The following is a 15,608-nucleotide window of genomic DNA, read 5'->3' as shown; positions in this document are numbered from 1 at the left end:
CCGCAGCCAAGACCTTCACTTCTCCGCCCAACTGTCGAATGGTCGAGTATAGCTCGGTCAGCTCGTCAATGGCTCTCCCGGGCAGCAGGGTTAAGTGTGTCACGTACCTCTCTCCCGGCTCAGTGAGGACAATGTCGCGCTCCTCAGGTTCAGTAACAGCGGCGCGGTCAACGTATGGTTTGACTCTCCTTCGATCAAAGCAACAACTTGTCAATCCCGACGCCAAGGTGTCGTCTGCGTTTCTCGCGTGCCGTTTTTACTTCTTTCGGGGTCAATTGCCCGGCTAGATCTTTTTCGGGTCAACAATGCAGGATCTATCTCGTGAGTTTATGTAGACGACCAATGTCCTGCTGAAAGGCATTTATGAACGCTGCGGCGGCACGATTGTAGACGCCCATAGCGATCCGTAGTCAGCGCTGCGTGAGACGGGCTGGCTACGTTCCTCTCGGAGGCGACGGCACCCGACAAGAAGTCGTCTGTCTCTTCCATGGCGTCATCCTAGCTCGCCGCGTCCTTGTCGAAGCTGCAAGTGGCGTTGCTTAGTCCAAGTACAGGATCATCAGCCTGCCGTTGATGATAGCTTTATCGGGACTCTTCTTTGAAGGCGTGCCCCCCTCACTGCAGTTGCAGTAGGATAAACGAGTTGCAGCGTCCTCACTTGAAGCTGTTGCCCTGTCGACGGCTTCAACAGTGGGCTTCCGCCGAATTAAACGGCCGCTTACAAATGTCCATTCTTCTGCCGGGATTTTGTTACGTACTAGACAAGTGTAGGCGTTCTGAGAGCGGCACTTCCCCTTGGCGATGCGAAGGGTTTGGCAAAGTGAGCGTTGTTCATTTTCCACTCAACTTCCTTCCATGGATTCCTTGGGATTTTTGATGACCTTCCTAAGAGCATCGGAGCTCTATTTCGACACATTTGGAGACATAGTACCGGCCGTGGGTTGGAATACCCTCATCAGCACAAACTTTGATGACCTCTTAAATATCGGCGCTACAATAAACGTTTCGTCGAAGCAATTCCCCGAATTATTTATGAAATGTGAAACATCATGCTTATCGTCATGCTTATGGTGAATGTATTTTTAATATGCAAACAACTTTGGCAGCAGGGATACCACGAATGTTCTTACAACTAAAATGTTCCGTAGAATCATGTAATTGTTAGCATATTGATAATATGAAACAATCAACCTATTTTTCAAAGAATGCCGCCTAAACAAACACGAAATTGCATATGTTAGCATGAAATATATAAAAGAAACTCTCAATTAGTGTAATTCAGTACCTAATCAACGTTTTAGCACGCCGCACCACCAAAAATCACATTCCAATTATAATCTGAGAAAAAAAGGTTGATGACCAACCCTAATGCGCAGCTCCGCAGGCATGCGCTCGATTTTCATGTCTGCGCTTAGTACGAGAATGATATGACCAGATTGACACGTACTGCACTCGGTGTTTTGATGATTGCATGCGAACTGAGGGCGGGATGTCTCTGGCTTCCTGTTCATCAATACTTTGCGTGAAAGACGTGCATCGAATGAGTGGATAAAGTTTTGGTCACTAAACCAGCCAAGCAGTCGTAGATCATGTTACACATAGTTACATTTAAATCGTCCAGAGATCACCGCAGCTGCGAAAATTGCCTCCGCAATTTGACAACAGTCATACGGTTAGCGCTCCCATAAACCCGAGCACCAACGGTACTCTGGGTCCGCTCTGACCCGACCCGCCAGCCGTGGAGGCAGCTACCTGTGCTTAACGCTGCACCCCACGTCAGGGCCCCGTCATGCTAGCCAGCCGATTTGAAATAGTGAGTGTGTGTGTGTGGGGGGGGGGGGGGGGGATTGCAACCACTGATTAGAACAGAGTCCTTGTCTACCAATCAAAATGTTTGATTTCTTAGTAGAAAGTATTTGTCTCTGCAAGATTACCGCGGAGTGAACATGGTGCACGAACGTGCCTTATGCTAATCGCATTTAAACCAAATGGTTCAATATGTATTTTGTTATGCTTTGTGATGCCTACATTCTGATTATGTCAGATGATGTACACGCTGCATATGATTATAAACTTGACACCTTTCTACTGACGGCCATAGGTAGCCCTCTAAGTAAGGGGCTGTACGCAAGCAATGGAGTCCAATATAATCCTAGTCATTGTCTGCCAAGACAATGCACGTTACTACCAGACTGGTATGAACTGGATATGAGCATGGGATTATCAACATGGGCGGAGAAATATTCCAAAAGCTAGGAAAGCTTTTTTTTTCTAAGTGAATCCTTTTCATACCCCCCGATTGGTAGAGCGAAGCCTCAGTATTTGACACAAAAATACACGTCAACAGTGAACTTTCATGATAGGATGGAAATAAACCTGTTGAACGTTAAAACCTTCATGAAAATTACCGTGACCCCTCCGGTTACTGTGCTACTATCGAACTATTAATTTTTTTTGAAATGAATAGTTTCGAATGATTATCAAAATAAACAGCATTTTCTTGGACTCTTGGGGCATTAAACGCACCCATCATACGCACGCGATTTGAGGGCTGTGCTGCAGCAAATGACCACTCCATGACAGTGGTCTTCAAATCTGCTGGCGCGCGCGCACGGCAGCCTTCAGCGACGGCGTAACCTAACCGCACATCGATCTCCATACAAGGGCGGACTCACCATCTGACCTGACCGGGGAGGGAGGGTCAAGTTGAGGAAGCCACGCGTGAAAATGGCAGCCACCCAAACTCTCACCTAAAACTGGAATTTTTATCTTCTCGGGAAGGGGGGACATTTTTGGTTAGTCTTGGATACGCCACTGATATTGCCATCAGAACTGGTTTTTGTCTCGGTTGGAACTGGCCAGAACCTGTAGGTCTTCCTCGTCACTACTCGCTGACGCGGCAGCGGCCGGGCACAGTTCGCAGCCAGCCAGGGCTAGTTTCATAAAACAGAACTACGACCTGGCGCAGTTTTGAAAGACGTCGCATGAGGTGACACGCACCTCAAACAACAAGGTTTTACAGACTCGTCCGATTCATCAGCGACTCACAACAGTCCGAATGCTGGGGCGAATTGACTTATTTTCAACCCATATGTATATCCCCTGTAATTAAGAACCGCAAAAGAGTAGCATTGACCAGTGCTGGTCGGAGTGATTCCATGTTTTTGGGTTCGGGGAGTATTCAGCCCTGACCAGTTGGACAGGTGGTTGATGTGCATTCGTGGTCTCCTGCACATGCTGCTTTAGACAAGCTGGTTCGGGCCGCGGACGGCTTAGCCGCGAGTGCATTCCAAATTACGTTCTAATGTTTTCTCTTAGCGATTAGTCTACACGGCCCAGTGCTGTCGTTCAGCAACTCCAGGCGTGATGCATTTAGACACGGTGTTTCGACGAGTTCTCCTTGTCTCTCAAGGCGGCCGCCTTCCTCACCTTCTCCTGGTTCCCAATGGCTGTTCACCAACGCGCGCTCTCACAAATGTTTCCCTGCTTTCGCCTCCCTCCCCCACCACCGCCGTCCCAGCCCAACTTCGCGTCCCGGTCGCTGCCACGCGACCTGACCGTCCGGTATAACGTGCCCCGTGACCTGACCGTCCGGTGTGGCGTGCCGCGTGACCTGACCGTCTGGTGTGGCGTGCCGCGTGACCTGACCGTCCGGTATGGTGTGCCGCGTGACTTGACCGTCCGGGGTTGTGTGCCGCGTGACATGACCGTCTGGTGTGGCGTGCCGCGTGACCTGACCGTCTGGTGTGACGTTCCGCGCAGGTGTGTACGCCCGCTGCAGGCGTGGACCGCCGCTCTGCTGCCGCCAGGACATCTCCACTTCGTCGGGCTCCGACAGTCAGGGCGCCCCGGCCGCAGGTACGTCATCAGCTCCTCACGCTGGCCACCACGCCGCACTAGACGCTTGCCGGACTCCTGGCGGACCCACACCGACGCACGCAGACTTCTCTCCTCTACGCTCTGATTCTGACAGGCCTGCCGTGTCGTCGCCATTGCGCCCGGGCTCCTGTCCCGTGCAGGCCGGCGGTTGGCATTCGCAGGTGCTGTGCCAAGCCCTGGGTCCGAGCGCCCTGCCCGGGCGCCTGTCCGTGTCTGTTACCGCCCGTCGTCCGATACCTGCGCGATCCACTGTTCTGTGGGTGACAGGGGACGCTGTGTACAGACGTGTGTGCGCCGTTTGTGCGTGTGCGTACGTGTGTTGGAGGAATGGAGAGAGAAATACTGGCCGTTGTATGAATATCCTGTGTGCGTCTGGACCTCCTTGCCGAGAACTCCCGCTGCGTCTGTGGATGTATAAATGGCCCCTTCGCTCACAGGGATATTGACCTGTTGCGGTGATGGCGTCCTACGCGACATTGATAGCGTGCCTGCAGGAGACCAGCGCAATCATGTTCGAGACGCGGGCTAACGTTCATGTTGCGGTGATGGCGTCCTACGCAACATGATAGCGTGCCTGCAGGAGACCAGCGCAATCATGTTCGAGACGCGGGCTAACGTTCATGTTGCGGTGATGGCGTCCTACGCGACATGATAGCGTGCCTGCAGGAGACCAGCGCAATCATGTTCGAGACGCGGGCTAGCTTTCATGCGAAGTTTCATATACACTCTCGTTACTTCACGCCGTTGAGCGCCTTTTCGATGGCAACGAATTATGTCCATATTTTTGCTTCCCATCTCACAGTTCTCAATTGCGATCGTTTCATGACTTATGCTTGATTCTGATTCCAACACCCCTAACATCACATAAACGAAACGCATTTGTGTAGATGCCGCTCACCGTTCTGTAAACTTCAGGCATCCTTCATGTAGAACGCACCAAACACATTTACGGAAATGCAGTTATGTAAATAGCCTGCGGCGAACCCTGAGACCTGATAAAACGTGAGCTCGGCGTCAGCTACCAGAGGCACCCTCTGATCACACTTTCGGTGCTTCCTGTAAATAATGCGTGCGTCACAGCGTTCCAATATTCGGCCAACTTGGTTGAGAGGGATGTCCATATTATTCACGCTATAATACCTCGGATTCGGGCTCACTGCCTGTGGCCCATCCCCTTGCTCAAAATCGTCCAATCAGCATCGAACCGGGCGGCTGTAAAATCAGTATCTATGCGCCTCAGGCTTAACAAATGGGCTGAGTAGGCCAGATGTCTGGATCGGGGTCAAGGGGCAACGGATTGGCGCCAACAAATTGCGTGCGGGGACCGCCGGAGAGACAGGATTCTGATGGTATGAAGTTATATTTACATCTTGCACACTCTACTCGATTAATTTTAGTAGGCTGCGGCGGGTTTGTGGGTTGCTTCTTAACGCTGTAACACCTAACACACGCAACTGGAGACCCGCGTGACTCTCGGCTCGTCCCTACCCGCCCGCACCGTTTGTTGTCAGCCTCTCGGGCATGGTTTGCAATGGCTGACCTTGACTCGCCCCTACCCGCCTGCACCGCTCGTCGTTATTCCACCGAGCGTAGTTCTCGATGACTGACCTTGACTCGTCTCCACCTGCGCGCATCGTCCGTCGCTATCCCATCGTGCGTGGTTCGCAACGACTGATCTTGACCCGTGACCCACTCCTGTCGACAGGGGCCGTCTCGAGCCCGCTGCGGCTGGACTTTACCCGGTTCAACCACATCACCTCCCTGAGAGCACCTGTCACCGGCAGCGGCAATGTCAGCGCCGCCAGCGCACTCAGGCGGCGCAAACACTCGGTGTGAAGCGCCGCTGTGACGTCACGATGGGCGCGTCCAATGTGGCGCGCCACTCAGCGATGGGAGCGACGGGAAGCGGCAAGTTTCGTTCTCGTTTTCATCTGGTAGACCTGCAGACACAGGTGGTGTGGAGTGGGACATAGCGCCTGGTGACCAGCCGACGCCGCCGCGCTACGGCGTGCAACATGGCAAACACAAGCCCCAGGATTTTCGGCCTGTAGCTTCCCAATCGCCTGAGATCGAAACCGTGAAAACGACCGTGAAAAGCGTGATAAATCTCCGCTGCAGTGGCGCACCCAGCCGCCTGGCGGCGCTACACCGTCGATCTTGACCCGGCGACCTGAGTACCGACCAATCGTATGGGCGTCGAAGGACGGCACGGAGCGCACAGGGGCCGTGCAGCTGCGTCGGCGGCCGACCGCTGAGACGCCATATTTCGGCGACACGTCGCTGTCTTCTCACCGCGTCGGCTCCCGCGACACGGCTGTGCTAATGATCTGCAGGCTTGCAGCGTTTCTGGTGGTTTAAGCACCGCAGTTACTTCAGGTGTTTTGCATGCAATTTACCTTGGCTGCGGCTGTTACCGCTCGCGGTGGTATACCGTTTCCGGGTCGGTTAACGGCGCGCAGGCACGAGTGACGAACGTCCGCCCTTCTTTCCTCAGTCTGCTTCATCCTGAACCCTCGCAACTCCCGCCCCCCCCCCCCCCCATCTTATTGGGTGATCCGCGGCAGTCAACCTTGAGCGGGCTGATGCACCACCTGGTGGGAGCCCCGCCCAAGCTGTCGCGTGTAGCTCGATCAAGAGTCTGTGCAGGCGAGCTCTCGGTAATGGAGTGCTCAGTAACGGGCGACAGTAGCATCGGGGAACACACGAATGGGAGGGGGTCTGGCACCAGCTCCCACTCACCAGGAGCGATTCAACGGCTCCTCAGCACCCATAAGGAAGGTCGGTACGCCGATTAACGGTTTAAAATAGCCTCTATGAGACCGCGGAGGCAGCGCGGCGCAGCGCGGCGGTGGTGAAGTATTCGCCTGTTCCATACTGGAGCCCCATATTATCACACTGGGATCTTGAATTCTTGCAAGCGTGTTTCGCTTGCAAGAATTCTTGCGAGGAGATTTCTTCAAAAGAAGACGAAGCTTCAAGACTCAATCTTAAACGGTTCAGAAACTACTGACCAAGACAGCCGGGACGTTTCTAGTGCCGTGTTTTCTTTTCAGGTCACTTTCTGTCAACGCCGTGTTACGGCGGCGCCTGCCGACCGCTGGTGGTTTTGTGACGTCAGACCAACCTTGGGCTGCAAACGCCGTGTTTCGGCGGCGCCTGCCGACCACTAGTGGTTCTGTAGCGTCAGACCAGCCTTAGGTCGTAAACGCCGTGTTACGGCGGCCCCTGCCAACCGCTGGTGGTTTTGTGACGTCAAACCAGCCTTTGACCCTTCCAGCCATGCGCCACTTAGCGGACCGATCGGAGCCATTTCCTTCATGGCTTTGGCGGATCTGGCAGCCGATTAACAATTTGGCGATCGGTGTTGATTTTGTGACTGGCCGATTTGTGGCTGAACTGATGGACAATGTGCGACTGACGCCCGCGCCGCCGTGCGACGGGACGTTGCGACGATCGCTGCACGAGTGTGGCGCGACACTCGGCGACAGAGACGCTCGGCGTACGGCATCATCGACCGATGGCGCCTTTGCGTAGCCCATCGTCGAGCGATGGGAGACGTTGTGCCAGCTGTGGCTGAGCGATAGAGACAATGGCGCGCCGCTTCACGAAGCAACGAAAGTGCATGAAGTGACGCGTCACTACACGTTGAGACCATGCGTGCAGGGATTGGTCATGTAACACTTGTAACACAGGGATCGGTCATGTAACACATGTAACACATGCACCGTGTAAGTGTTGGGTCACTCCCGTAGTGAAGCATCGCTTGTACAGCCGCTGTTAATCGCGTCTATGAGGGAAAGACGAACCTAACGTAGCCGATTTCTGACGCCGTTCAGATAACACGTCAAGATTTTTGCAGGGCACGTTGGCTTGTGAGATGCTCCATATGAAGAGCAACTACAAATATGGCTAAGCGGTTCACTGGTCCCGGTTGGGAAAGGCCAGGAAGAGTTGAACATGATCATTGTCGTTTACTATGTCAATTGTGTGCCGTCAATGCAAGTGACATTTACCTAGTGATTTATCGCATGCCTCTTGCCGAGAACGGCAAGTGTTGCTTGACTGGCCACTTGTGTTTGGGAGCCCTTTTGCTCCTCTGTGCTGTCTTGTGGGTTGGGTCGTTAGTGAGAACTTTTGAGGGAGGGGAAGTGAAATCGAAGAAAAGGGAAGCGAATGACTGCTTGCAGCATTTGCGATGAACTTGAGCGATTGTATTTTGATTATGTGTACTTATCCGTGGAATGGAGGAGGATAAGAAGTGATGTACCTGACGTGGGGGGGGGGGGGGAGGGGCTAGTACAGTGTACAGTATCGAGTGACACGCATATTTAACAGCACGATCCAGTCTCAGGTGTCATGTCACTTTATGTATTCGCATGTGTCCAGAGGCCTTCACGGGTTGATAAATCCAAGTTAACGCAGATATATGTATATATATATATATATATATATATATATATATATATATATATATATATATAATATAAATCTAGCCTCCGATTTATGACTCGAATGGCCCCGGGATCAAGAACCGCCAAGCTTATAGCTTGCGGCGTGGACACTGCCCCAGTACCCAGATAGCTCGAATTATGACGTATTTTTTGTCCAGTCCTTTTCGCTGAGCCGTGACACCGTGACACGGATGTCGGACGTGCCTTGTCATGGCAGGCCAATGACGCTCGCCCACGCGCAGCAGCCACTCGCAGTACTTTGTTGCAGCTTACGGGGAGTGCGGCATTCCTTTGTCGGGGAAATTTTAGGTGCTTTTTTTCTCAAAACTTTAGGTGGAAGTTGAAACAGCATATTCACGTACCTCGCCCCCCCCCCCCCTTCAAGCTTTTCGCTTGTTTTGAGACGAGCCCGGCGTACTCATCGTTACACCAGCGGGATGGCGGGGCTAGGCGGCGTAGCTGGGTATATTGGTATCGAGCGGGGCCGGGTGCACACTTCTCAAAGTGCTGAACGCAAAACATAATATTGGCCGTACTTTTTGTCATGACTGGATGATAATTCACCTCCCTTAAGCAATTCCCAAGGCAAGAGTGATGAATCCAAGTGCAAGGTTCTCATCGCTTTAGAAGTTTAAATTAAAGCATGGGAAACCAGGAAGCGAGTGGGTAATGGATGGCTTAGCACTGGGTATGGCCCGAACCCCATAAATACAGAGTAGTTTGATCACGGGAGCTCCACAGTGGGTCACAGCGGGGACCACAGAGGTGCTTAGAGTCACTCATTCCTGGAAACTCCATAAGTCCAATGCTGAATTCCGCAGAAGTTTGGGATTTGTCCCATTGTATTATGGGGCGTGTGATTTTGGTTAGGGAAGTTCTACCCGTGGAGGCCTCTACCGCCGGTCGCAGCGTGTAACAAAATGATATCGTTTCAGTTCAAATGTATGCGTGTAAATAAACATCGTTCACATCATGCGTAGCGGTCGCAAACACGGCAAATAGCCAGCGTACAAATGGGAATAGGCCAGTGGTACAAGCCACCTGTGAAGGGCGGTAATCACCCAGCGAGGTAACGACGGCGATGCGGGTGTATTATTATCATGCAGGTAATTCTAATGCGGTTCACAAATATGACTCTTACATGAACACTTGATATGGACAAGAATGTGGCATTATGGTGCCTTTGTTGAAAATAACCGCCCTGCAACACGTCAAGAGGTATTGATTAAACGATTTTATCGGACAGGCACGCATGCACGCACACCCACGCACGCACGCACGCACGCACGCACGCACGCACGCACGCACGTCCACACAAACGCGCAGATGAAACCTATTGACAAGTACTCCTGGGATACTGAAGGTCGGTTATTTTCATCATAAGAGCTCATGAAGTCCACATAAGATGGCTGTGTATTATATATATATATATATATATATATATATATATATATATATATATATATATATATATATATATATATACATATATACATAAACATATGGGTCTTATCACTGATCAGGCATGCTTTATGAAGATTTTGAATGCACGGAATTACAGTGACCTTACATTCACGTGTGAATTCTAGTCATTGGACGTCTGCTGACATGAAACGTAATATCGGACAGTAATAGGCAGACCACGCCACTGTTTATTACAAATCAAAATTCAGTAATGAATTTTTATTGAAGCTGAACCAAAGTATTGTTAAGTGAACAGCATTTCATGTTTTTGCTTCTGGCCTTCATCGAGAAATTTAAGGAGTCAAATTAATACGCAAAACGTTGTGGACCTTGACAGTTGTACCCCAAGCATAAACGACATGACTCTAAAATCGGCTGATGACGGCTCTTGCCATTTCAACCGACGAAATCGTAGAATTTTGGTTGATTTACGTTTGATTTTTGACTTTATGAATCTACGCACAGATCGTAAAGATCTTGGGTAGATGTTGGCCGCTGTTGGCTTGGAGGTACACCCAAATGGTTCTCAGTTGTTTCTCTTGATTTAGACCCCAACGACAAGCGTGCGGGACGGTTCTTACCGTGACCTTGGACGCCTCCTGGGGAACTGCTGACGCGTGATTGGTGGGCTTGACTGATGACTGTGGGGCGCGACCCTTCAAACTTTTTTAATCATGTCACAGACAAGACGAATAGGCAAATATAACACAAGCGTCAGAGACCAGATGCCCCTCGGCTCGTGCCGACGCAGTGCTCGTCGTCAGGCAGCTGAGCCTGCGGTGCTCTTATGCCTGTTCCCGCCAAACTCTGGCGTGCCAACTCGCAGAGTCGCCTAACAATGCCGAGACGGACTCGGTGCACTCAGCCGATGAGTTGCAGCAGTCCTCGCATGCCCCACGTGCTCACATCTGCCGGATGGGCCCAGCGTGTGCCACTCTGCAAATGAGCCCACCGCCGTGATACGCTGGCCCTTCTGCCGGCGCCCAATATTCAGTCACGAGTGTTCAGTGGATTCAGCTACGAGGGTTCAACTACGAGTGTTCGATGGACTGTGGAAGCGCCTGCTGTAACACATCACGAGGCCACCGTGTCTGAAAAACAAGTCTCCTTGTCCGGTCTGTCGCCGACTGCTGACGCACGGTACACCTCCGCAGTATTAGGCCGTGTAATCGAATCGCATGTGGAATGACTGGATCGCCTCCGAATCAATGCACGCTTCCGGTTTGAGTGATCCCACGAGCACGGAATGTCAGCGACCGATGCCTTCAGTGGACACAGCGCGCTGCTGTGACGTGTGATGTCACGCCACCGTAAGCCGGGCGTCTGCAGCTTGACCTCGGTTCCTGCCGGAATGTTTGTCGTAGTGGCGTCGGTTCACCTACCCGCTCAGACGAGCCCTGCTTCAGGTACACATCTTCCACGTGATATCCGCAGTTGGCCATTATTCGGATTAGCTTTTGTCCGCATGCAGCGACTTAGGTTAGACTTTTCAGTCGACGCCCATCGGGAACGCGCACTTTGTGCGCTTTGGTGTATATTTTGTAGTCTTAGCGCTTGACGTATTCAAAGTTCATGTAGGTTGCAGTGGGATTTTTTGACGTGCGAAAGCTGTGTTAAAACCGGACACATGCAAAGAGAACAGTGGAAGTCCAAGCTGGAGTGGTTTGTTTATTGTTTATTTTCCATTATTGGCTTGAAGCAGTTGATATGATGAGTGGATTGACGCATAAGCAGAACGCTTAAATCTGAGCGCCTCTCCTAACAGCAAGATGTGGTCATCGCCACCAGGGAACCCACGACCCACCGCCCACTCGTCCGATCTGTAAGCCGACGCGGGCTGGGTCCGCCGCCGCTCCGGTTAACAAATGTAGCCGTCTCCGGCCGGTAGCGGACGCCCGGCCCGACGACGCCACCCAGCGGTTCATGTGCTGCTCGCGCCCGCTGAGAGTTTTTAGGCGGGTAATTTGGTTCCAAAATAGTTGCTTGGATTTTTTTTGCTATGTGCTGCGTGGTGCAATACCGTAAGTCGTCACCACTGATGCAGATACTGAGCTGCTGGTTGTATGTGAGCTTATAAAAGATTGAAATGATGCGATCTGCTTTACTTAGCATTGACTTACTTACTTACTTACTTACTTACTTACTTGACTTACTTAGCATTTACTTAGCATTCTGATCTCGTGACAGAGGGAGAGTCTTCATATGGATAGCCACACAAGCAAGAGGGGCTAGGAGTAGTTGAATTTTGAATTTTGAACATCCGAGCATTAAGTTCTGACCCTCCCAATGTCAGCCCAGTGTTTAGGACGCTACCAAACCTGCATCCAAAGGTCTGATACACTGGAGGCGCAGCTACACCGCAACGCTGGTATATTTTCCCTCTGAAGGAATGCGAAGACGGGAGTTGACACCTCAAGCGGAAGTTGGTTCCATCTTCTCGTGGTTGATGAAATGTAAGAGTTTTACTGTGCTGACGTTCTGTTCGGTGGTAATGTGAGTGTCATTGTATGCGCAGTGAACAAGTGTGCGGGTGTGTGTTCTGTAGAATGCGCCGCCGAATCTGTAGAATTCTGTGGCCTTGCTGCTCTGTGCTGTAATCTATCAAGTATAAGGGAGTCGCTGGCTGCCAAAAGTCTGTCATATGCTAGGTCACAATAATCTGACCAAATAGTCAATTATTCATGGTAGAACTCACCGCAAACAGGATGGACCTCCGCTGAGATAAGCAGCAGATATGATGGAAAAAGATCACTTGTAACTATTGGTGTGCTCTTAAGGCCAAACATCTTATCCTTACAGCGAATTTTCGCCATCAGTAAAAAAAGCACATTACATCATTGTTTGATTACGTCATCATACACCGCTCAACACTAATTGTGAGCCAATTGATGGCCGCCATACCTGGAAATCATGCTTATGAATGCCGGATATGAACGACTCGACGATTATATTCTTTGGCCTTGATCGCCTTAGGGTCAACAGAATGACATGATTTAAATGACGCTATTATGGCGTCATGCATGCCTGGGCCATCTTGAAATGTTCTTTCCGAAATAGTCTGCACATCTTTGCGGGCGTGTGGATCAGAAACTTGAAGGGTTTAGGTCTTGATAAGGGCAGGGTTGTGAACTACGCCGAATGATCTTCAAGATGGCTATTTCAGTTCCAAACCCCATACAAAGGAGGAGCAACCCCTCTAAGGGCCGAAGGGGGGGGGGTCTCCCTAAATTACGGTCTGTATTTTTCACAATAGCTCCTTCGCAATGCGCCGCTGAATTATTTTCGTATGCGTATATTTTTAACGATCCCCGACGGGTGAGAATTTAAGTATGTTTGCTTACACACAAAGCCAGCTGTCACTTGTTTAAATCATAGGTGAACCAGCTTTTTTGATTGATGAATGTAGAAGCAAAATCTCGCACGACTCAAATCCCTCGAGTTCCGTCCAGCATTCCAGCAGCATTCCAGCATCCAGCATACCAGCATTCACGTAGTTCCATGCAGCCATCGCACGCCTCTGCATCACTGATCCCTCTGCTACTGGGCCCCGTCCTTCCAGTCGCCACGGAGGCCAGCCCCCAGTCGGGACAAGGCCCACTCGCAATCGGACGAGGTCGTGCAGCTTTACCGCATCATCGCCACATTCATTACGGCGAGGGCGTCCTGCCGTACCACGGACACTTATCATTCAAGATGTCTAGACGGTGCCATGGCTTTCTTCCGACAACGGCAGGGGCCTCCAGCCGTGTCTTGGATATCTACGATACAGTATCCTGCGTGGAGGTCTCCTCCCGATTATACCAGACTTTGCATGCGGGAGCAAACCGTGCGGGGTCCGTTTAACTACAAAGGAGGCTCAAATGACAGCTCATCTGGTCAAAAGGGACCTCTTGCTGTCTAAATAATCAAGCGATCCGATTCATCTGCATGCTTAAGGCGATGTCTGCACCGGGCTAGAGATTGTCCCCATCCGTGCGCCACCGTGCCTCCGCTCTCAACCGCAAAGATTCGTGCATTGCTAAGGCCTGTTGTCATCCGTGACGTGGCTCCTCGCAGAACGACGGCCCCTGATCATGCCAAAACCTTTCACGACTGAGGCGTCCGCGGATCATTGCGATGTTGCATACGTTAAATGTCATGGGCGAGCCTTCTCACCACACCACTGCTGCTGACTGTACACATTCGCGTGGTTTTACCGGTCTTCCTTACAGAACGGGCAAACATGTTTGTTTGCCTACCCTGTCTGACGGTGGAGTGGGGCTGCTCACCCTGCCCACCTGGTCACCTTCAAGTCCATGGATGCCCTCAGATTGACAGAAAATGGATTCATGCGCCGACGGTGACGCATCAAAGTTATAATTATAGGTTACATAGATTGGGAGCTAAATCAACTACTCCCTCTGTTTGACTGTTATAAATGAGTTGATAAAATGTGATGGGAGCGTCCATGACGATTTTTTGCTGCTTTCATAATTACTGACAACCAACGCAACTCCGATGTTCATGTATCGCAAAACTGCGGTCGAACCTTCGATCCCTCACTTGGTCGTAGGCAGTGCTTTATACCAAAAGCACTATACGCTGTCCCGCTTGAAGCGAGGAGTGGAGAGGAGGCAGGAAGGACAGCTGCCTTCCATCCAAACACTGGAGTGGTGGCCAGCCACATCTCTTTGTCCATCAAAACGCATGTCAGACCACACCTAATTTGCTACCTGTTTTTCTCGGACGTTGAAGGTCGTCTGCTATTTTATCTGAGATACCTTCCAAATGTCACGCCGACCTTATCTGACGGCAGGCTTCTTGTCTCAGCTTGCTGCAAGTAAGTCAACACTTCTGACGCCGCTAGCGCAAAAGTCCAACGATATTTGGATCGATCTGCTTCCCCGAACGAATGACTGGGAAAGCTAAGCATGAAGTAAAAGTCAAAATTCATCTACGAGGTGTCGCTTGATAACAGCAATGCTCAAGGCATAATTAAGGTTACATGTAGATTGTAACATTATTATACTGCTATTGACTTTGGGGTTGAAAGCCACCTTCAACTTTTGTTATAACTTGGAACACTGGTGCAGGGGTGTGGTATGCTTACGTCTCCAATTAGGTCAAAATGATGGCATAAGACAAACGCGCGATCAGGTGGGCGGGTTTGGGGGGGCGGGGCAATTTGACCCCCGTCAGGGTTTTTCAGTGTAAGTTTTTAACGAGCGTGGCACAGCTGTCGGCAAACTTTACGCAGCTGCAGGGAATTGACTGTCCGGTATTTTGCATCAAAATTAGATTTGTCTCGCAAGTTCATTGATTCATGCAGGTCATAGTCGGGCAATGGCTGTCCGTGAAGACAATTTCCACGGAATTCTTCAACCTGATGAGACAATGGAGCATGAAATGGAGTCATGCGGCCTTGAAATCATTTGTTGGAATATCAGACAACTGAAAATGTTCTTTCAACTGATTCCATTAACCTTGAATCAGGTATGAGGGTCAGATCACAGTCAAAACCTTTGCTATTATCTTATTGCTGTAGAACTTACATTTTATGGGATAGTTTTGACGATCTTTCGCATTCTTTGATCACAGAGGCGTTAAGATGTATCTTATTTTGACATCATGGAAGTCAGGGAAGGCCATTTACCTAAAACGACCCCATCAGTCCTGAGCTTTGAGAAACATGCCACCTTGCGTGGTTTTTAGCGGTAATTTTATGTTCAAACATCAAAACAAACTCAAAGGCCTTCGGACATCTCTACCTCCTGAAGGTCAGAAAAGATCGCTGACCCGATGTGAATGCCAGCAAAGTTTTGCTTAGAAGAGGTA

General features: G+C 50.6%; 1 protein-coding gene across 1 annotated transcript in view; it reads left to right on the top strand.

Moving 5' to 3' along the window:
- LOC119096591 (metabotropic glutamate receptor) overlaps positions 1 to 5,777 on the top strand; it is a 22,505-nt gene extending 16,728 nt beyond the window's left edge. Inside the window, exons 11-12 of the mRNA XM_037219493.1 lie at positions 3,763 to 3,858; positions 5,585 to 5,777. Of these exons, the coding sequence (XP_037075388.1) occupies positions 3,763 to 3,858; positions 5,585 to 5,715 (227 nt within the window). The 3' untranslated portion in view covers positions 5,716 to 5,777. The remainder of the gene's footprint in view (positions 1 to 3,762; positions 3,859 to 5,584) is intronic.
- Positions 5,778 to 15,608: the final 9,831 nt, after the last annotated feature.

Source organism: Pollicipes pollicipes, unplaced genomic scaffold (genome assembly GCF_011947565.3).
Source record: "Pollicipes pollicipes isolate AB1234 unplaced genomic scaffold, Ppol_2.1 Scaffold_4295;HRSCAF=5057_pilon_pilon_pilon, whole genome shotgun sequence".
NCBI classification, from domain to species: domain Eukaryota; kingdom Metazoa; phylum Arthropoda; class Thecostraca; order Pollicipedomorpha; family Pollicipedidae; genus Pollicipes; species Pollicipes pollicipes.
Note: the sequence above shows the minus strand (reverse complement) of the source record. Positions and strands in the feature narration are given on the sequence as shown.